Below are 21,174 nucleotides of genomic sequence, written 5' to 3'. Positions count from 1 at the left end.
TAGATTTTTATTAAAAGTCCCATGGTGCTTAGCGACAAAATGGCTGACCGAGAATGACACACGCTCTGTTTTATCCAGAATTTACCAAACCATTTTTTGAATACAGTCCTAGTTAAAATATAGGCTTAAACAAATATCTTATGAGGTTCGAGTGTTTCATGTAAATTATGCTTTCTTGAATCACGGAGGCTGACGCTTCATTTGTGTTTATCAATATCTTGACCCTAACGGTAAGTGGAGGAGGGGATTTCACGTGAATGTATGATCTCTCAGTCGGCTTCATGTGGTCATCTGTCTTTCGCTTTTCTCCTGTCTCCTCTCAGCGTGTTTTTAGCATCACAACATGGCCACAGTAGCAGCCAAACGCGAGGGACCGCAGTTCATCAGTGAGGTGGCCGTCAGAGGAAACAACGCCGTGCTCGACTACTGCCGCACGTCCGTGTCTGCTCTGTCCGGGGCGACAGCGGGCATCCTCGGGCTAACTGGACTTTACGGCTTCGTGTTTTATTTCCTTGCCTCTTTCCTGCTGTCTTTGCTCCTGATTCTCAAAGCCGGTCGACGATGGAACAAGTGCTTCAAATCTCGACGTCTGCTTTTTACAGGAGGCCTCGTGGGCGGCCTCTTTACTTACGTGTTGTTCTGGACTTTCCTCTACGGAATGGTGCATGTGTACTAAAGGGACTCGGACAGTACAGCAGCCGTGTAGTTGTAGAACAGTAACATGATAGAGATGCTGTCTCAGGGTAGAGAGTGCTGATTGATGTACCACAGATCTTGTCCGTGACCATACTTACGTTTAGCCATTCAAATTTAAAAAAAAGAAAAAAAATTCTCAGTACTAATTGCACTGAACTTTAGATATTTAAAAAGTATGTGTTGTCTTTCTTTCCTCTTGTAATTTAATATTTTCCTAACACTTGTTCCAGGGCAGGGTTGGGTTTGGATCTAGTGTTGTCCAACAGGGAGACTAATTTGTTTTCAGCTTGCTCTCTATATATGATGTGCAAAACTCTGTGAACTCCAGGCATCAATCAGAACTATGTAAAAACACAATACCAATACTTTAAACTGTATAAATCAACTAATTTTATTTCAAATGTTTTGAGAAAATTAAATCATTAACCTCATGGATTAAACTGTGTGGTTACTTGAAGTGCATTATAAATATGAACCAGCATTTAATGTTTTATTATTTGTTCTTTATCACTGAAACATTAAATATTGTGTAGCCTGTGTGTGGATAGTGTGCCAATTATGACTAGCAGTGTAGAGTTTTTTTCAGTGTAGTTTTTTGTTCTGGATTACTCATGGGTATTTTTATTTATTTATTTTAATTATAACACTTAAATTACTGTAGTGTACTTTGAATTAAATATTTTGAAATTTTTGAGAGAGAGAAAAAAAAACCCTGTTTGTTTATTCAGAATGAATAGGTGCAATCATATTTCTGGGTGTCCTCAGTGCCTAAACTCCACTTTTAAAATACTTTTTGTGCCAATCGCAGTAGTAGTATAATCCATATGTAGACAATGTATACATTATTGCAAGCATCCAGATATTCACACTACCATGAAAAAGTTTGGGATTGATAAGATTAATTTGTGTTTTTTAAAAAGAAGTCTCTCATGCTCACCAAGCATACATTTATTTGATCTAAAATACAGTACAAAAAAAATCTATTGTGAAATTGTACCATTTAAAATAACTTCTGTTTTAATATATTTAGAAATGTATTTCTGTGATGGAAAAGCTGAATTTTCAGTGTCACATGATCCTTCAGAAATCATTCTAATAAGATTTGCTGTTCAAGAAACATTTCTTATTATCAATGTTGAAAACAGTTGTGCTTAATATTTTTGTGAAACCCGTGATGCATTTTTTTTTCAGGGTTCCTTCAAAAAAGTATCTATTTAAAATAGAATCTTCTGTAACATTATAAATGTATTTACTGTCACTTTTGATCAGTTTAATGAATCCTTGCTGAATACAACTATTAATTTAGTTACAAAAAGAACAGTAGTTCAGATGTTTTTTTGTTTTGTTTTTTAATAGGTTTTTGAGATAGTATTGTTTTCACATTTATTCAAAATGAAAGCAACCCAGTGACCTAAGCATTGTTCTTCAAATATTTTAAGTTTATTCAACTTTGGTTTGACAGTTTTGTAACAAAAACATCCATTGGCATTTAAAACACTACACTCTAAAAAAGATGGTTCTTTACACGTAGTAACAGTTCTATTTAGAACTGTATCGTCATGAAGAACACCTTGCTGAAATGGTTCTTTGTGTTAGAGTTTAGGGTTCTTTATTCCCGCCTTTTTGTTTTTCAAATCTGTAACTGTCAAAGCCTCCTCATTACTGGTTTTCTGGAGCTCATGCTCAGCCATTCAATTACATAGACTGTCAACATAATCTCAACAGGTAAATGATTTCTTTCTTAAAATGTCTATACATTTTAACTTAATTTGTAACTGTTTTCCTACCAATCTTGTCTTTTTCTCTTTTTAGTTTAACAGAAGATGTAATTGTGGCCAGCTCTGTTCTGTCTGAAGAACCCAAATTTGGTACTGTTTAGAACCATTTTAAGAGTGTAGGAGAGCATAAACAACACTGCCACTATTCATCTTTGGTATGACAGAGCACAGACCCGTTATAACAACTCCCTAGTCTCCCTTCATACATCCACAGTAAATCCAATGGGATTCAGCGTCAGAAAAATCCTCTACTGGTTGCGTGGTGTTCTCAAAGTTGAAACAGGAGAAATGGTCTGTTTTTCTGTCCTGAATGACACTGTAGCCTGTGGCTTTCTCTCGGGACTGTGGGTTTTGAGCGCTGAGCTTGTGGGCTGGATCTGTTTCTCTGGGTTGTTATTGGGCTGAGATGACACTGATGTCAATGGCTGCATCTCTATTTCCTGTTTCTCCTCCCTCTTGTGTCGCCCATCTTGTCGACGATGACCGTGGTGTCGTACATGCTTTCTCTCTCTGTGCTTTCCAGATTGTTTTCTAGAGGTGCAAATAGTATGAATGGAAACCATATGTAAATAATAACAAATCCACTGCAGTTAAACTGTTTAAAAAGCACATGACACATTAGTACATTATATGAAATCACAAGTATAATCTTACTTTGTGATTGCCTCGAATTTTGTCTCTCTGTAGAAGGAGCTTTTGCTCATCATGTAGAGCAGAATCATGTCACAGACAAAAACCCCCTGTGGAATGAGATGAGCACCGATCACACAAGAGTCTGAGAAACATCTTTTATATATCAACCATTAGTGACACTGTCGGGATTCGGAAACTGGCTTATATACTCACAGCACCCATTAAAGCAAGTCCAGAGCCAATATTGATCACTGTAGGAATGATACTGAATTTCCCAGCCTAGAAAACAAATAAGCTGGCAAAGTAAATACCATATTTTTACTATTTCACCATGACCTCAACAACAGGAATCTGTAATCATTTTGATTATCTCTTACCTTTCCATTCACTAATATATCAATGCGAATGCCATACACTTTAAATAGATTCCGATAGGTTTGACCTGCTGCATCACTGTAGTATCGAGCAAATCTTGAAAATGAGAGAAACATGTCAGCCAGAGTAATGATACAGTGCTCACCATCAAAATGCTTTGAAAGAAAAGTAAAAGGTGGTGAACATTGTGATCATAGAAAACTTAGCAAAATCAATAAATCGAAAATCAATAAATCAGAGCTATACCTAAAGTTGTAACCAGAGGTGACTGAGGACTGTGACTTGTCAGAGGAATCCAAGCGTGTGAAGCTATATTCAGGGTTACACTGAGATTCATCTTTATCCAAATCACAATTCCACCCGATTCCTAATGCAATTGAACCACCCTGTGTGTGTGTATATGAAAGAAAAGACAACATAACAATAACATTATCATCTTATTAAAATTACACATTGTGCCAAATATGGTGCATCATGATATTCTTTTGCAGTTTGGGGAGTTAACTGTTCCAGTCAAAGTTTTATTTTATTTATTTATTTTGCATATAAAAAGTGCCAGATGACACTTTTGCTGGAAAATGATGGCATGCAGTGCAAACTGTTTATAATTTCAACCCATTCTAAATGATGCTTCTAACACTATCACAGGTCACTGTTTTGCTTGTGATATTTTGTTATATTTCAATTATATAGCAGACACACAAGGGCCTGGTTTCACAGACAGGGCTTAGATAAAGCCAGGATTAGGCCATTCAATTAGGACATTTAAGTAGCTTTTATAAACGTGCCTTAGAAAAAAATCTTGAGACAAAACAAAGGCACTGATATATCTTAAGATACATCAGTGCAATTTGCTTTCAGTTAAAACAGCTCAAACATTCTTTTTAGTCCGAGACTAGGCTGAAGCCTTGTCTGTAAAACCGGGAGATGTTCAAACATATTTAAAGGGATACTCCACTTTAAAATGAAAATTCTGTCATCATATACTCACCCTCATGTTGTTTCAAACCTGTATGAATTTCTTTCTTCTGCTGAACAGAAAGGAAGATATTTAGAGGAATGTCAGTAACCAGACCGTTTTTGGTACCATTGACTTACATAGTAGGAAAAAAATATACTATGGAAGTCAATGGTACCAAAAACTGTCTGGTTACTGACATTCCTCTAAATATCTTCCTTTCTGTTCAGCAGAAGAAAGAAATTCATACAGGTTTGAAACAACATGAGGGTGAGTAAATGATGACAGAATTTTCATTTTAAAGTGGAGTATCCCTTTAAGTGTGGCTTAAGTGTCCAAATACTTTTTGGGGTGCCTGGATCAACCTCTTGATATTATTGGTACGAGGAGCTTTTACAAAAATCCCAAAATCATACACTAAAAAAGAAGCTAGTCTCAATGTGGACAAGTTAGGATATGATCTCTATTTGCTTATACACTGAACGGCTGCTTGAACATCAACCATGTGTTTACAATGTTGAAGACTTGCTTGTTTTAACTTGCTTGTCGTTTGAAGCACTTGCCTTTGTTGCCAAGTTCTGGAAATTGTATCCAGTCCAGTTAATCACATCTCCCACAAGAAAGATGGGACAATAGGGATGATGGTCCTTGTCATATCTGCATGTCTTGAGGTATGTGCTGTTGGTGGTAGGCAGGACGTTCGATCTTGAGAAGAGAGAAAAGGAAAAAGGGGCGAAACATTATTTAATATATATGATGACATTGTGAAGATCATGCAGCATCATGAGATCATATGTAAGGACAGATGAACAACTGTCAGCCTGTCACTGAAATGGGCTGAGCACAGGATATCAAGACAGTAAGTCTCAGTGTATGCACCACACGCTGTGTTGGTATAAATAGAGATGAGTAAGCCTCAGACATTCAGAGCAGCTTGTGCTGTGTCGTGCTGTGCCATCAGTATCCAAACATAACACTTTACTGTGTGCAAGCAGGTCTACTCTTTCACACAGCTACAAACTTTTTAGAAAGCATTTGGTTTTGCTGGTTTTCTCTGTTTTTTAGTATGTGGCTTTGTAACGACTCAGTGAGGAATTACTCTATTTCTGGTAAAAAGAAAAAAAACAAGGTGGAATTGCAATACGGTAGTGCTCAGTTTGGATTAGTTCATGTGTTCAGGATTGTATGGGCTCTTTAAATAACTGCTTGCCAGATGACACTTTGCTTTTGAGCCACAGAAATGATCCTGAACCATGAACTTTCTTATTCAGCATGAGTTTGAAATGAAAACAGAACATCCTGTGCTGACAGAGAATCAATCCTGTTCAACTGCAGCATGAAAACAGTACAAACAAATAGGTTTATGAGGTTATGATACTAGGTTCATGTTACTCAGCTGGTGTCCATACCTCACAAGCTAGAATTGCTAGATTTAATCTACATTTTTTACGAGAAAGGGCTTTAGCAACAGTATCCTGTTTGGGGGGATTTTATGCATGTTATTGTTGCTCAGCCTAAAACTCTGATGGTGCTTTGCAAAGGAAATAACATGCAAAACATGAATCTGTAGAAAACCTAGTTGAAAAGCTTTTAAAAAAGACTATTGGATGTTAGTTCAGTTCTGTCACATGAGCATAAAACTATGAGTGCATTACAAGTTCCAATCACTTGTTAGATTACTAAATGCTTTTGCAATTAGTGGAATTTCTGCCTGAGCATACTAGTTTAGTTTCTGAAAAGTGAGAAAATTGATTCTACTGGCTTTAATACAAAAAATAAACACTGACATGATGGCTCTAGGCTTCACTTACTTGGAGAAGGCAAATTTTGGAAACTTGATGAAGTTCTTTACAAAGACTGTGAAGTTTTCTGCCTTTGCCAGCATGGGCTCCCTGTTGCAACATTTGGCACATTACAGGTACGACACTAATATGTTTTTATTTAATTTTTTTAAATAGTTTCATACAGGCATGAATAGGGAATCATATTGCAAAAACTGCAACTGGTACAAAGCACTGTTCTCTTACGTTGGTGTGCGGCCATGCTCAACAGGGCACCATCCTTGAATCTCACAGGTTCCTGTGTCATTTAGACAGCGGCCTGTCTTCACTCCTGAATAAACAACAGTAAAATGTAGTCCCTTTAAGGCTCGGAATTTTAAACATACTAGTGGGTCATAGTATAAAACAATGTAACATCCTTTTTTTCTGAACAACTTTCACAAAGGTCTTCCTTTTATGTAAATTCAGGAGTACAGTCATAAGGGAACAAAAGGCTTGGTATTTCATGCAGGTTGTGTGCTTACCATGGCCTGCTATAACAGTTTCCCCTTCCACACATTCACTGTTATTATTACAAAAACCATCTGGCACTTTAGGGCTCTGAAATAAGTAGAATGAAGTGAACACATACAACAAACTCAGTGGTTTTAAAATGTACAGATATCAAAAAATCCTCTAACTTCTATATGAATACAGCTCTCTAATTAAAACTAATAAAACTAAAATAAAAAACAACCTGTCTCTTACCTCAGGGCAGAAACCCAGTCTTTGGTTTGGTGTCACTATGTAATTTGTCACAATAAAGAAGACCCTGTCCCCCTGTTAAAAATAATTGATGACATATTCTTACATAAAACATTTTCAACAGCAAATTAATGGAATGTGATACTCTCGCTTCAACTCTGAACCAACAAGCTTCACAATTTAAGGCTTTAGTAAATTAATTCTTTATCTGATAAAAGAAGGGGAAAAAAATCGTGCATCTAATAAAAGCCCAAGGGAATGAGCTTCCAAGGCAAAAGCTTTAAATAAAAACTAGACTCCCCAAAAGCTGCCTGTGGCATATTTGATCCAGCTCATCTTACACAGCATCTTTTGTCTTCAAAGCTTCAATGCCATTAATGAACATTATGAAGGCATAACACTTTTCTGCAAACACAGTTTTGCAAAAGCATTAAGGGACTGAATTGGAATAGAAGGCTTTGGTTTGATTCATTCTGAACTTTAATACAAATGGTGAAAAATATTAAAGACTTTAAATAAATACCCCTCTATCAGTCTCTCAGCTGTAAGATTCAACTGTTCTGCATGAATTTAAACACAATTTTGACCAAAAAAAACAGCTACTCATTTAGAGGACATGTATATGAAAATAGATTTTTCATTATGTAACATTCTAAACACAATGAATGTTTATTGTTTAAATTCTTAGAAAACAATATGTATGTCATGACATTATCAATAGTTATCTCCATAATCTAACAGATAAAATGGAGATCGTTTTTGAGAAAGTCTATTAACAGAGTACATAATGTTTTACAAATAGGTACTATACATTTCTTTCAAAGCAAATATACAGGTGAGACGTGGAATTACTTGCGGAGGGATGACATAGTCCTCTGCACCCCATAGCTGCAGACCAAACTGAGAGCTGTTGGTGAAATCTACACCCTTGAGTTTGGTGATCACAGAACTCTGGATGGCTTCCTCAGTCTCCTGATATCCTTTCTTCCAAATAAAAACCCACCTTTAAGAGGACACACCAATAAAAGAAAATAAACAACAGTAAGTATAACTACAATTTACATTGTAAGAAATATAAAAAGTCATTTTAATGGTTATTTAGAGTTTGTGTGATACATAGAGTAATGCTATAAGTCACATGTATGGCCAAGACACCATGAAGGACATAACAACCGCATTCCTTTAAGTTTTTTAATATATATATTATTTTTTTGTAAAGGACAAGAATAAAGCAGCTTTAAATGGTGTTAAGCGGGCTGGTGCTTTTGTGTGTAGCATTTGGCCACAGCACATGTGATCCAGGTCATCTTACATTCAGCACCGTTTGCAGCAGTTCCATGGTGTATGAAGCCCAAAAAGCACGTGAAAGAATTGGGAAGTAGAAGTGAAGAAACTATTGTCTGGTTCTAATAAATCCATGGACTGAAAATGGTGATTACGAATCTAAATCAAAACAGAAATCTTTTTCACTTCATGCAAAACGTGCAGAGACAGTGCAATGGTTTCAGTCTTATACTACAGGCTACTTGATATAAATAACATCCGAGACGTGGTGCGTTAACTGTCGGCTTATATTCGGTTTGATTAAATTAACATACAGTGACCAATGTGAGCATAAACAAAACACGTAACGACCTTTTAAAACATTTACTTTTGAAGATTAAATCTTCAAAAAACTGACCGAGCCCGCTTGCTCACCGCAACGTCTAGATTTAGAGAAGCACAAGACACCTACCCGATCAGATATCCGATCACCGCCAGCTGAAAGAGTCTGAACAGAACTCCGATCTTTTTGTTTTTAGCGATGACAAATTTCTCAGTCTTGTAATCGAGAAGAGAGAAGAAAAAGTTACCCCAGCTCTGAGCCATGGTTCCTGTGTCATTGACGGCCTCGAAGCAGCTGTCAACTGCTCTGCGCTAACTGTAGCCAGTTCTTCCCCCTAAAACATTTCGTCGAAACTTTTTGATTTCTGTTTTCTCCTTTTGTTCCGGATATATTTCTTTATTTTGTCAACATTCCTATCGATGAATTTAACTGATGCAAGCAGTAAATAAGGACGAAGTTTTTAAGGACAAATCAAAAGTAACGTCTCAAATGAGCTTTCTGCTATAGCTTACTCAGCGGATAGCCTTTCCATATTTTAATGGTGGCAACACTTATGATGTCCAATTTGTTTACATTAGTTAATATACCGGTATCATGTAATAAATACTTTTACAGCATATTAATCTAGGTTTATATTCATTGTGTTCATTTCATTTATACTATTACATTTTAAGTTGTAAATTAACATAGCCTATATTATGAATAATTAAGGAATAGCCTATGCTATGAATGAATTATAAATGAATTAATAATGAATAATAAATTTACCTAGATTAATAAATGCAGTGAATAAATTCATAATACCTCATTAAGTAATGTTATGGAATTTAAACTTATTGTAAAGTGATGCTATAACTGTTCATTTATCAGCTCAGCTGTTTAACGATGCCGCGTTTGGACGAGCCTTCATCTCCATGACCTTTCGGTGTTTACTATAGGCAAGGATTTATTTTTAGAAATAATTGTATATAGTCCTAATGCGATGTCCATATGTGAAATAACAATTTGGAATAAAAGATTTTAACGATTTATAGTGCACAAATGTCTCGAATAAGACAATTGATACTTGTTTGCAAGCATTTTCTCTACACAAAAACACTATAGCCGATTAAATATAGGCATGAAAAAACATAGTAATTTCAATGACTTAAGCTTTTTATTTTTTAACGTTCACCAGGAAAGCCCAATTAAAATTAATTGACTGGTCTTCCATGAGCATGTTTCCATAAAAAAAAATTGTTACTTCAGTTAGTAATTGCTGACCAACAACAAATAATAGGCTAATAAAGAAGGTACGCAATTCATAAAGATTTGTTTAAAGTTACGTTAGAATTTCAGCTGGGTTATTTTAACTGACACTCGATGGCACCATCTTACCATTTTTGAAATTGATAGCAGCAGCTGTTAGAACAGGACCACCACAGGTGTTACTGAAGTAGTTTTTCACCCCAGGTTCTTATCAACCAAATATGGAGTATAATATAACCAAATTAGGTATCTGCCATTCAGATTTTAAATTAAACCATCTTTAATAATAATTTGTTACACTTATATAGCGCTTTCTAGGTACTCAAAGTGCTTTACATTGAAGGGGGAAATCTCAACCACCACCACCATTTAAAATAAAAAGCAAACAATAAGAAACATCACCCCAACTGCGATCCATTATCTATAGAAATGCTACTTGGCTCCAGGAATTTATATTTGTACATGCCTACAAAGATAGTCTAATTATGCAAGTACTACTCTGTAGTGTTGCTTTTGCATTATCCTGAACATTTTATTTTTATTTGTTTGGAAATAAGTCCCATTTCACTCATTTTAACTTTTACCAGATCTTGCATTACTAGTCATGCACAAACACAAAATCCACAATTTTTCATTTCAATGCTTTTATTTAGTCATTTTGAAGATAAAAAAAAACAGGTGGAAAAACATTAATACATGTAATGATTCAGTTAAAGTATGAAAAGAAGAGGAGAAAAGTGGTGAGTGCATGGGGCTACTGAAATAATTAAGTGTCCATCCCTGAGACTGTCAGTTTAAATATCTGAACCTCCTCTGAGACGCAGCACCAGATGCAAGGTGGACTCTTTCTGAATGTTGTAGTCGGACAGTGTGCGTCCATCTTCCAGCTGTTTGCCAGCAAAGATCAACCTCTGCTGGTCAGGGGGAATGCCTTCTTTATCCTGGATCTTTGCCTTGACATTCTCAATGGTGTCGCTTGGCTCGACCTCGAGGGTGATGGTCTTGCCTGTCAAGGTCTTGACGAAGATCTGCATGCCTCCCCTAAGACGCAGCACCAGATGCAAGGTGGACTCTTTCTGAATGTTGTAGTCGGACAGTGTGCGTCCATCTTCCAGCTGTTTGCCAGCAAAGATCAACCTCTGCTGGTCAGGGGGAATGCCTTCTTTGTCCTGGATCTTTGCCTTGACATTCTCAATGGTGTCGCTTGGCTCAACCTCGAGGGTGATGGTCTTGCCTGTCAAGGTCTTGACGAAGATCTGCATGCCTCCCCTGAGACGCAGCACCAGATGCAAGGTGGACTCTTTCTGAATGTTGTAGTCGGACAGTGTGCGTCCATCTTCCAGCTGTTTGCCAGCAAAGATCAACCTCTGCTGGTCAGGGGGAATGCCTTCTTTATCCTGGATCTTTGCCTTGACATTCTCAATGGTGTCGCTTGGCTCGACCTCGAGGGTGATGGTCTTGCCTGTCAAGGTCTTGACGAAGATCTGCATGCCTCCCCTAAGACGCAGCACCAGATGCAAGGTGGACTCTTTCTGAATGTTGTAGTCGGACAGTGTGCGTCCATCTTCCAGCTGTTTGCCAGCAAAGATCAACCTCTGCTGGTCAGGGGGAATGCCTTCTTTGTCCTGGATCTTTGCCTTGACATTCTCAATGGTGTCGCTTGGCTCGACCTCGAGGGTGATGGTCTTGCCTGTCAAGGTCTTGACGAAGATCTGCATGCCTCCCCTAAGACGCAGCACCAGATGCAAGGTGGACTCTTTCTGAATGTTGTAGTCGGACAGTGTGCGTCCATCTTCCAGCTGTTTGCCAGCAAAGATCAACCTCTGCTGGTCAGGGGGAATGCCTTCTTTGTCCTGGATCTTTGCCTTGACATTCTCAATGGTGTCGCTTGGCTCAACCTCGAGGGTGATGGTCTTGCCTGTCAAGGTCTTGACGAAGATCTGCATGCCTCCCCTGAGACGCAGCACCAGATGCAAGGTGGACTCTTTCTGAATGTTGTAGTCGGACAGTGTGCGTCCATCTTCCAGCTGTTTGCCAGCAAAGATCAACCTCTGCTGGTCAGGGGGAATGCCTTCTTTGTCCTGGATCTTTGCCTTGACATTCTCAATGGTGTCGCTTGGCTCGACCTCGAGGGTGATGGTCTTGCCTGTCAAGGTCTTGACGAAGATCTGCATGCCTCCCCTAAGACGCAGCACCAGATGCAAGGTGGACTCTTTCTGGATGTTGTAGTCGGACAGTGTGCGTCCATCTTCCAGCTGTTTGCCAGCAAAGATCAACCTCTGCTGGTCAGGGGGAATGCCTTCTTTGTCCTGGATCTTGGCCTTCACATTCTCAATGGTGTCACTTGGCTCAACCTCAAGGGTGATGGTCTTACCAGTTAGGGTCTTGACGAAGATCTGCATGCCTCCCCTGAGACGCAGCACCAGATGCAAGGTGGACTCTTTCTGGATGTTGTAGTCGGACAGTGTGCGTCCATCTTCCAGCTGTTTGCCAGCAAAGATCAGCCTCTGCTGGTCAGGGGGAATGCCTTCTTTATCCTGGATCTTTGCCTTGACATTTTCAATGGTGTCGCTTGGCTCGACCTCGAGGGTGATGGTCTTGCCTGTCAAGGTCTTGACGAAGATCTGCATGCCTCCCCTGAGACGCAGCACCAGATGCAAGGTGGACTCTTTCTGGATGTTGTAGTCGGACAGTGTGCGTCCATCTTCCAGCTGTTTGCCAGCAAAGATCAACCTCTGCTGGTCAGGGGGAATGCCTTCTTTGTCCTGGATCTTGGCCTTCACATTCTCAATGGTGTCACTTGGCTCGACCTCGAGGGTGATGGTCTTACCAGTTAGGGTCTTGACAAAGATCTGCATCTGTAAACAAATTAAGAAAAATAAGATTAGCAACCATGCATAAACCAATATAAAAATATTGGCACACATTCAGTTACAGCAAAATAAAGGCAGAACTCTTCCATGAATGCTTAAAGCTTCAGAAAGAGATAGCCTAGTATTTTTTGGAACACCACACATAAAATGTACCTATGCTCTAACAAGTATCTGTTAGGGATGGGTGTATTGATGCTGAAGTATTGATATATTGATACTGTACCAAAAGTAGCCTATAATATGAAACCATTTATGCTTTTGGGAAACGCAGCATAGAACAATACTTATCAGAGGACAGAAAAACATATGTTTGAGTTATTTCTAGGGGTGTGCACGAATAGTCAAAATATTCTATCTGTAATTATCATTCCAAAAATACTATTTGAATTTTACTACATTGATTTGCTGGCTGTAAATGTAGTGAATCCATGATAAATGCCAAGCACTAAAACTCACAGATATAATTAAATGCACTGGGTGGCGCTGTGGAGCATGTTTAACAAGTTTTTTGTATTTTGATCTCATAATGTCATCGTCTGCCTGGAGAAGTTTGAAATTACTTAGATGAAAATTATTACTAAATGGAATTAGGCCTACTTTTGATTACATGAATTAAGGAAACCAAGTTATCATAATATAAACCACCACAATGAGAAATCACATGAAATCCAAACACCAGTCAAATGAGGAAAGACAGCGGAACAAAATCCCTAGTATCTGTGTTAGTCAATCAGAAAATGATGGAGGCAGTTCTGTCAACCTCAACCAATGGCATGAATTTAGGGTGGGGCTAAACATTGGGGGGGGACTTTTTTCTGCCACAGTACAGCTGCATCATACTGTATGATGAAATTGTAATGCTAATGCATTTCTTTTCCCCTTGTTTTTTTTTTTTTTTTTGGGAAACAGTCCTTTGAAAGAGACAACCCACTGTAATAAAATGGATTTGGCTAAGGATACCATATTCCTATTTTGTCATTACTTTTTAGTGTATTCATTATTTTTTATTAAAAAGTAATGACAAAATAGGAATATGGTATCCTTAGCCAAATCCATTTTATTACAGTGGGTTGTCTCTTTCAAAGGACTGCAATTACAAGATATTTTGTTTTATTTAAAAACTGTAACGATACTGCGCAACACCAAACATCCTCTTCACTAACATGGCGGCTGTACAGTAACATCCGGGTTCTTTGTTCAAAGAACACGATGATTCAGCAAAAATACATAAGACAAAACTAACCAAATCGAAAGCAAAATACATGAACTTCACAATTATATAAAACATCCATTTCGGTAACGTAAGATATTCAAGTCATTACTTAGACGAACGCATTATGAATAACATAATACCATAGACAGTATATAAACGCATAATACAGGTCAATACGTTTAGACATCCAGAAAACGACCGTATCAATTCAATAACCACAAGAAAAACGAAACATTAAGTCTTAAAGAATGTTATAAAACAAACTAAATGTTGAGTCTTACCTTTTATAACGTGAATTTGCTCCTCTCTGTGCTAGGAAACTGCCGTTGAATGCGAACGATACTGTATTTATACAAACCCAGGGGCGTGACGTTTACGGTACGTCACATGACCTGATTCTTCCGCAGTCAAAACCTTTATTTGTTAAAACATTTAAATATGCTTTACACTAAAGATGTATGATTAAAAAAACATTTAGGAATGGTATGTTTTGTATCCGTATTTAAAGTGTATAATTATTATCATGCAGTATCAAAAAAGGAAGTCTCCAGAATATGCCAGAATGGGCTATTCTGGTGGTACACCAGAGGCAGTGATTGGCTGGTTGGGTTGTTTGTTCTCTTTGCTATTGGTGAATCAGACTATTGGAATCTGGACCAGACAAAGAAAGAGCAGGCTATGTCATACAGTGATAGAAAAGAAAAGAATAATCTGGAATACTTGACATTATCTTAAACCAGTCTTGCTAATAATTGTGTCAAAAACTACAACTTGGGACCAGTTCTGCATGCTTTTAACTTTTTTAAACTTATAAATATAATAGGCCTACAGAAATGACAGGCTGTTATCCTTTGGTATGGTTTCTTTACAAAATAACTGTTCCATGAAGTACATTATTTGTGTTTTAGCAGAGGCTTTTGTGAGACTTGTGTATGTCAACCAGTACACTTAATATAGAACACAACTTGTGATGGCATTGCTTTGAAACATGTTGGCCTCAGACTCTCCGCAGTATCTGTTGCAGCAATGTAGGTCATTTTCTCTGGGTGAGCAGACAGACAGTAACTCAGCTGTTCACCACCGCGACAAAGCTGGGTCTGAATTGCAAATTAAAAAATGATGGGATTTTGTTGAAGTTTTACCTTGTTGGAGTTTTTGTATAACCTCTTAAATTGTATTAAAGAAAGGTGTAATGCTTAAATTGTAATAATTGTCAGGGCTTAATTCTGTATTCCTGGTTTCACAGACAAGGCTTAGACTAAAATGCATGTTTGAGCTGTTTTAATCTTAAAATAGATCAGTGCCATTGTTTTGTTTCATGATGTTTTTTTTCTAAGGCACGTTTAAAAAAGCTACTTAAATGTCCTAATTGAACTAAGGCCTAATCATATCTTAACCTAAGCCCTGTCTGTGAAACCAGGCCTATGTGGTGGTGGACAATAAACTTTTTGTTTATTCCCATGTGACTTTGTGTTGCCATGCATGAACAACACTACAAACCAGAAGAACTAGCTCCAAGCTTGCTCTAAGGTTTCTGGTTACCTCTTGGTAAGCAGCTAGTTTCTTTCATCAGCACTTACACTGCTGTGGGCATGCTATTAAAATAAATACCACAAAATAGTTACCCAATTTAGGTAAACATTAATCAGCTTGCTCTTCAAAAAGAGATGGTATTGTGAAACTGCTCTTTGAGCCTTGTTTATCTGGACGGTCATCCTTAGTCAATTAGTATCGTTGTGGAATCAGGTCCTTGTTAATTCTTCCATGAGCTTGAACAGCTGCTAACAGATTATCTAGATCACCCAACTGGGCCAGTTTTCTTGAAACTGGGTGGTGGTGAAGGGGTTACATTTAAACTTATTTCACTCCTGATCATATACTGAAATTAACAATAAGTACATGGTAAAATAATCACCATCTGAGGGTTTTAGAGGGCAAGGACAAGATAGTCCTTAAGATATAGCGTAATCATCAGTTTGTTTTTAGCCTTATAGATATGGCCTTGTCTGCCCCGCGAGACTTGGCATTTGAAAGTGCTCTAATAATATCACAGGCTGGTCAGCATTTATGTTCATGTTATAAATGAGAGATTCTTTTAGCCCACTGCTCCCCTAAGGTGAAAACTTTTTGTTTTTAACAGCAAAGACAGGCTATATTTTCTATTGAACAACATACAAGGAAATTGTTTCTAAGACAATTACGGGAAATACATAACATAAATGTTCTTAAATTCACTAGAAATTTCCTGGTCACTATCGCCCGACCCACTGATACACATCACACGAGCTGCCACATCACCAGACTGAACTCAAAAGAATTTTTGTTCAGAAAGTTCCACATCACGTGTACCTTGAACTTTCAGGAGAGTGTGTTTGTGCGTATATCACTTGAAATATTTCACATCTAACTGTAACTTAATCTGTCATCAACATCAGACATTATAAATACAGGATGTTAAGAAATAATAATATTATATAATATTTATTAGGCAAACTTGCCTGTTTAAAAGTTTTACCACATTGTCAATATAAACAGTCAATTTAAAGTTTTATATAACTTTTGTGTCAAAATACAAATTGTTTAGGCTCATTTGGAATGTATATATTTTATTTAACAACATCTGTATTAGGTTATATATTATTTGTTTATATACACTACAATACAGTCTATTTCGAAGAGAACAAGTTTTTCTTTCTGCTCTGATATTATCGTGGACTTTGTCTGGGCTTGTTTTGCAACAGCTGAACGGGTGGAACAAGATGACGCTGAGGGCAAATGAGCTGGCTGAAGCATGTGACCCAGCCAGTCAAGTCAACAGTGTGTGTGTGTTTGTGTTTTGCAAGCAGGGCGATGGCTATCAACCAAGTATATAATGTTCTACAGGAGAGCATGCCGTAACAGTTTAAACCGGTTAGGTTGTAGACGACAAACTCCTCCTTTACCATATAAGTGCTAAACGAATGGCGTGCATAACTAAAGACGAAAGGTAGGCTATGTAACCTTCACTTTCACTGCGTAATGCAGACATTCACAGTGACGTGGACAAAACTGTGATCGAAAAAAGAACATTGGCACACATAAAATACACGGGTGTTTATCTTGCTGCCCACAAAAAACAACAACCCCTTAAAAACGCGAATGAAGTCTGTTGATTACATACATTGGTAAATACATGAGCCAATGAGGCACAGATCGTCTCCTGATGTAAATGATCTGTTGTTACAGGGAGCGTGATGGTCTTGTGAAACACACCGGAGGTTGTCACTGCGGCGCGGTGCGTTTTGAGGTGTGGAGCGCTCCAGATTTACACGTGTTCAATTGCAAGTAAGGAACATTAACCATTAGCACAGTCACAGTACAATGATCTAAGCGTGTGCTCACGTGGATTGCTTTTTGAACCGAAAAGTCATTCGCGATGCATTTAGCAGTTGAATACCTTGCGAAGTGTCATCTGGGTCATTCCACGATCGGGATGTCTTTTACTGAAAAGACTTCGTTCTGTCAGGTCTTTGTCTACAAAGATTCTAGAATCTATTTCACGTCGAACAAAAAAGACATGACATATGTCATGATGACGATGTCGTTATGAAATCAGTTTTATCTATGGAATTGTATCCCTTCCGAGAGGGTTTACAGAATCAGAAAGAGCTTTATTGCCAAGTATGTTTGCACACACAAGGAATTTGTTGTGGTGACAGAAGAAGCTTATAGTACACAGAGACAACAACAGTACACAGACAGTAAACAGGGCTCAACCAACCTGGGTGGGAACACAACTTGAAGTACTAGGCCTAAATAAATATTATGTCTACTAATAGGTTACTAGGAGTAATACATAGGCCTATGTATTGTGTGAATATGGGTTGGTTCACTGGTTGAATGTACTGTTTAATGACAAATGTATTGGTTTAGTACATTGCTAACCACACACATATATTGGTTTACTTTAGATACATTGATTTGATCAAGTACACATGGGTTTGCTCCCTTCACATTTACAAAGACGTTGTCCCAGTATGTAGATGCTTTAAATCTAATGAAAATTCAACAGGCCTGATCAAAAATGCTTTTATTAAACCACTAATACTAACAACTTATGTCTGTGAGTGTGTTGTTAATTTATTACTATGTACTATTAACTCAGTCTATGAAATCCTCCCACAAATTTAACACAATTAAGAAATCTCTGTAGGAAATACTATATTAGAATACTCACATTAGAATATCATGTGCACTTTATACAATGTCTTTTAGTTGTACTCTTTGTTTTAACTTAAAAGAATAATTTGACATCTCAAAAACAATTGTGACAACCCCATCAACTCACCAGCAGACTAATCCTTACCAATACATATTTGAACAAACAAAACATATTTTGACAAATGGATGTATGAACAAACCATTGTATCTAAAACAATGTAAACTTCAATAAACCAACGTATAGCCTACCCATGTATAAATGGTCAAAGTAATATATACTTGAACAAACCAATACTTGATTAAACCAGTGTATACTTCATCAAACCAATGTATCTAAACCAGTGCATGCTTGATGAAACCAATGTATACTTGAAAAAAAAACAATATGTACTTAGAGTAAAGTGTATGTGTATTTGGCATGCTGTCCGAGGGGAGGGCTCCAACCTCAGAATTTGGCCCGAACCCAGAGTACAACCCACATATCCCTGGCTGGGATAACCAGCCGAGAGTGAGGAGTCGGGGTGGTGGAGGGATGCAGAAAACTGTCGAGGAACATAGTTGAGTCTATGTATATATATAGGCCTCCTCTCGTGCTGATTGAATAAATCATTTGAATGTGTTCCTCCCAAACTTTGTTAATAAAACATCATATACTTGAACAAACCCATGCATCTAAACCAATACATTGTTGACAAAGCTAATGTATGCTTGAACAAACCCATGTATACTTGATCAAACCAATAAACCATTATACTTGATTAAACCAATGTATACTTGATCAAACTGATGTATACTTCATCAAACCAATGTATCTAAACCAATGTATACTTGATCAAACCAATATATACTTATGCCAATGTATCTAAAACAATATATAGTTGAAGAAACCGATGTATGCTTGAACAATCACATGTATACTTGATCAAACCAATACTTGAGCCAACTGATGTATCTAAACTCATGTACTTGAGGAAACCACTGTATACTTGAACAAACCGTTGTATAAAGAAACAAACCCATGTGTATTTGATCAAACTACTGTATCTAAACCTATATATATAGGTTTAGATACAGTAGTTTGATATATATATATATGTGGTTATACCAATGTATTATAAACCAAAGCGTTCATCATTAAACCATACGTTCAACCAGTGAACCAATCCACATTCTTACAATACATGTATTATTTCCTAAATAATAATTGTATTTATTTTATGTGGCATGCAGAATAAGGAGGCAAAGACACTAAGGGCCCCTTAGTACCAACTGAGCATTGTTTAAATGCCACAGCTTTCCTGAGTGAGGGGGCATCATGGTAACTTGTCTGTATTTATGGTAAATCTGCTGAAATTGTGTATCTAAGATGTATTTATATCTGGTTGTCTAAAATGTCTTTATTTCATGGATATCGATGAGTCGAGTTTTCAAATTGCCTAGGCAATTTTCTTTTTTATGTAGTAATAATCAATGCTCTGCCATCTGTATTTGCTCAGTATAGTTTCAGTTGTACTAGCGTTGGGTTTGTTTACGGTCTGACAAATTTGTGAAGGGGCCACATGCATTTTTCTAGCTGGGGATACTTTGCGTTACGTCATCATCGCACCCTTTCGTTAATTCGGACTCTGTTCGTCTCTTCAGTGCTTCGCTGGCACCGGCTCGAATAGAGGAATGGAAAGAGCCAATACAAAAATGCCTGTAATAACAGTTGGTTCACAAGTTGGTGTCGGCTTTTCATTGTTAAGAGTCATTGTATTCACATGAGAGAGACTTTTCATGAGGTAACCCACCTCCTGATGGTTTTGATTGCTGTTGTGTTTTGATTGCTGTTGTGTCTCAGTTGCAGTATTTGCACAAAGAAACAGAATCGTCACTTCATTGTGCCAAAATCCCAGTTCACCTTGCTGCAGGTATGTGTTTTGAAGCATGTACACAGGATCTTTTTGAGCAGAATGCATATAAGGTTATAATGTTATAATTATATAATTATGTTTCATAGGGATCAGACAACATGACCACGTACACATTTAACACACACATGGCCAAGCACACATTCTGCAAAACGTGCGGTGTCCAGAGTTTCTACACTCCACGTTCCAACCCTGATGGATTTGGTGAGTTTAATACAAGGCGGACCATTATTGGGATGTTTTTTTGTTTTTTTTACCGCATTTTATAGACAAACCGCACTTTACCTTGCTTTGTTTTGAACTATGGAGCATTTCCTTTTTGATGTGAAGAAAAAGTTTTCTCTTATTTGGGTGTGTTTTCACATGTATTTTGCCATGACTTTACAGGTGTGGCACCTCATTGTTTGGACACTGGAACAGTGAGAAGTGTGACTGTGGAGGATTTCTGTGGGCAAAACTGGGAGGAAAGTATGCAGAAGCATCATACTATTAGAAGTATGTCAAAACCAACAACGGACACATAATTGATGGTTTCCTATGGCCTTTTGAATAGTTTGACTTTCAGACTGCAGCTTCAGCCAGAAGATTTAAGATGCTGTTTACACGACAATATTTTCAACTAAAAATGGAAAAAAATGTATGCGTTTTGGCAGTTCATTTACACGACAGTGACGCTTTGGGGGCCTGAAGACGCAAACTTTTGAAACGGATTTCAAAGTGGAAGTTTAATATGAAATATTAAATTACATACGGTCTAGACCTCCCCCCTATATCCTAGAGCTAATTTCTAGGGATTTTATGATGATGAAGGTACGATCTCTTTGGTATTTTTTATTAAGAAATGCATCAACAGGAAAAAAAATGTGGTAAATGGAATGGAAATCATACTCATAAAATGGAAATCATACTCTAATAGATATTTAGGACATCAAATGAGGATTGATATTTGTATTGTCTTCCAACTTTGTATTGAGGATGTTATGTCATGTATAAGGAAAACCACTAAAACCATTTATTTTCAAAAAGAAAAAAAGTTCATGGTGTTTTTTTCTCACTTTATCAAATTTATTTTAAACAGTTGTTGCATTACTCCACATTGTTATATGTATATATATTCATAACTCAAGTAAAAAAAAAACAGAGAACATCATAAACTTCC

The 21,174-nt window shown here is 37.4% G+C and overlaps 4 protein-coding genes across 5 annotated transcripts; 2 read left to right on the top strand and 2 right to left on the bottom strand.

The window, feature by feature from the left end:
* Window positions 1-33: 33 nt before the first annotated feature.
* Window positions 34-1,390, top strand: emc6 (ER membrane protein complex subunit 6). Its single transcript, XM_084113431.1, has 2 exons — window positions 34-230; window positions 324-1,390. The coding sequence occupies exon 2, from the start codon at window positions 344-346 to the stop codon at window positions 674-676; it is 333 nt and encodes a 110-aa protein (XP_083969557.1). The 5' UTR covers window positions 34-230; window positions 324-343; the 3' UTR covers window positions 677-1,390.
* A 722-nt stretch (window positions 1,391-2,112) lies between these two features.
* On the bottom strand, window positions 2,113-10,300 carry p2rx5 (purinergic receptor P2X, ligand-gated ion channel, 5). 2 transcript variants are annotated; one of them, XM_084113429.1, is made up of 12 exons: window positions 8,701-10,300; window positions 7,818-7,968; window positions 6,969-7,040; window positions 6,746-6,821; window positions 6,468-6,552; window positions 6,252-6,332; window positions 5,004-5,145; window positions 3,729-3,868; window positions 3,485-3,578; window positions 3,321-3,386; window positions 3,129-3,214; window positions 2,113-3,005 (listed from the first exon to the last, which is right to left on the bottom strand). In XM_084113429.1, the coding sequence occupies exons 1-12, from the start codon at window positions 8,832-8,834 to the stop codon at window positions 2,723-2,725; spliced, it is 1,410 nt and encodes a 469-aa protein (XP_083969555.1). In that variant the 5' UTR covers window positions 8,835-10,300; the 3' UTR covers window positions 2,113-2,722. The 2 variants fall into 2 exon arrangements, with proteins under 2 accessions (XP_083969555.1, XP_083969556.1); XM_084113430.1 differs by lacking the exon at window positions 6,252-6,332.
* Window positions 10,301-10,446: 146 nt separating this feature from the next.
* On the bottom strand, window positions 10,447-14,456 carry LOC311082551 (polyubiquitin-C). The gene is made up of 2 exons (XM_084113427.1): window positions 14,187-14,456; window positions 10,447-12,677 (listed from the first exon to the last, which is right to left on the bottom strand). The coding sequence occupies exon 2, from the start codon at window positions 12,675-12,677 to the stop codon at window positions 10,614-10,616; it is 2,064 nt and encodes a 687-aa protein (XP_083969553.1). The 5' UTR covers window positions 14,187-14,456; the 3' UTR covers window positions 10,447-10,613.
* A 2,226-nt stretch (window positions 14,457-16,682) lies between these two features.
* Window positions 16,683-21,042, top strand: cenpv (centromere protein V). Its single transcript, XM_084113423.1, has 5 exons — window positions 16,683-16,891; window positions 17,131-17,229; window positions 19,946-20,015; window positions 20,105-20,219; window positions 20,403-21,042. The coding sequence occupies exons 1-5, from the start codon at window positions 16,866-16,868 to the stop codon at window positions 20,537-20,539; spliced, it is 447 nt and encodes a 148-aa protein (XP_083969549.1). The 5' UTR covers window positions 16,683-16,865; the 3' UTR covers window positions 20,540-21,042.
* Window positions 21,043-21,174: the final 132 nt, after the last annotated feature.

This window comes from Abramis brama (genome assembly GCF_963993115.1).
Source record: "Abramis brama genome assembly, chromosome: 5".
NCBI classification, from domain to species: Eukaryota; Metazoa; Chordata; class Actinopteri; order Cypriniformes; family Leuciscidae; genus Abramis; species Abramis brama.
Note: the sequence above shows the minus strand (reverse complement) of the source record. Positions and strands in the feature narration are given on the sequence as shown.

What these genes read in the sequence shown, in the direction of transcription:
- emc6 (XM_084113431.1), top strand. Translation starts at nt 344, where the DNA reads ATGGCCACAGTAGCAGCCAAACGCGAGGGACCGCAGTTCATCAGTGAG.
- LOC311082551 (XM_084113427.1), bottom strand. Translation starts at nt 12,677, where the DNA reads ATGCAGATCTTTGTCAAGACCCTAACTGGTAAGACCATCACCCTCGAG.
- cenpv (XM_084113423.1), top strand. Translation starts at nt 16,866, where the DNA reads ATGGCGTGCATAACTAAAGACGAAAG. An exon ending in TGCATAACTAAAGACGAAAG is followed by an intron (nt 16,892 to 17,130) that starts GTAGGCTATGTA and finishes CTGTTGTTACAG; the next exon opens with GGAGCGTGATGGTCTTGTGA. An exon ending in TTACACGTGTTCAATTGCAA is followed by an intron (nt 17,230 to 19,945) that starts GTAAGGAACATT and finishes GTTGTGTCTCAG; the next exon opens with TTGCAGTATTTGCACAAAGA.
- p2rx5 (XM_084113429.1), bottom strand. Translation starts at nt 8,834, where the DNA reads ATGGCTCAGAGCTGGGGTAACTTTTTCTTCTCTCTTCTCGATTACAAG. An exon ending in ACTATGTCATCCCTCCGCAA is followed by an intron (nt 7,041 to 7,817) that starts GTAATTCCACGT and finishes TATTTTTAACAG; the next exon opens with GGGGACAGGGTCTTCTTTAT. An exon ending in AAATTCGAGGCAATCACAAA is followed by an intron (nt 3,006 to 3,128) that starts GTAAGATTATAC and finishes TTGCACCTCTAG; the next exon opens with AAAACAATCTGGAAAGCACA.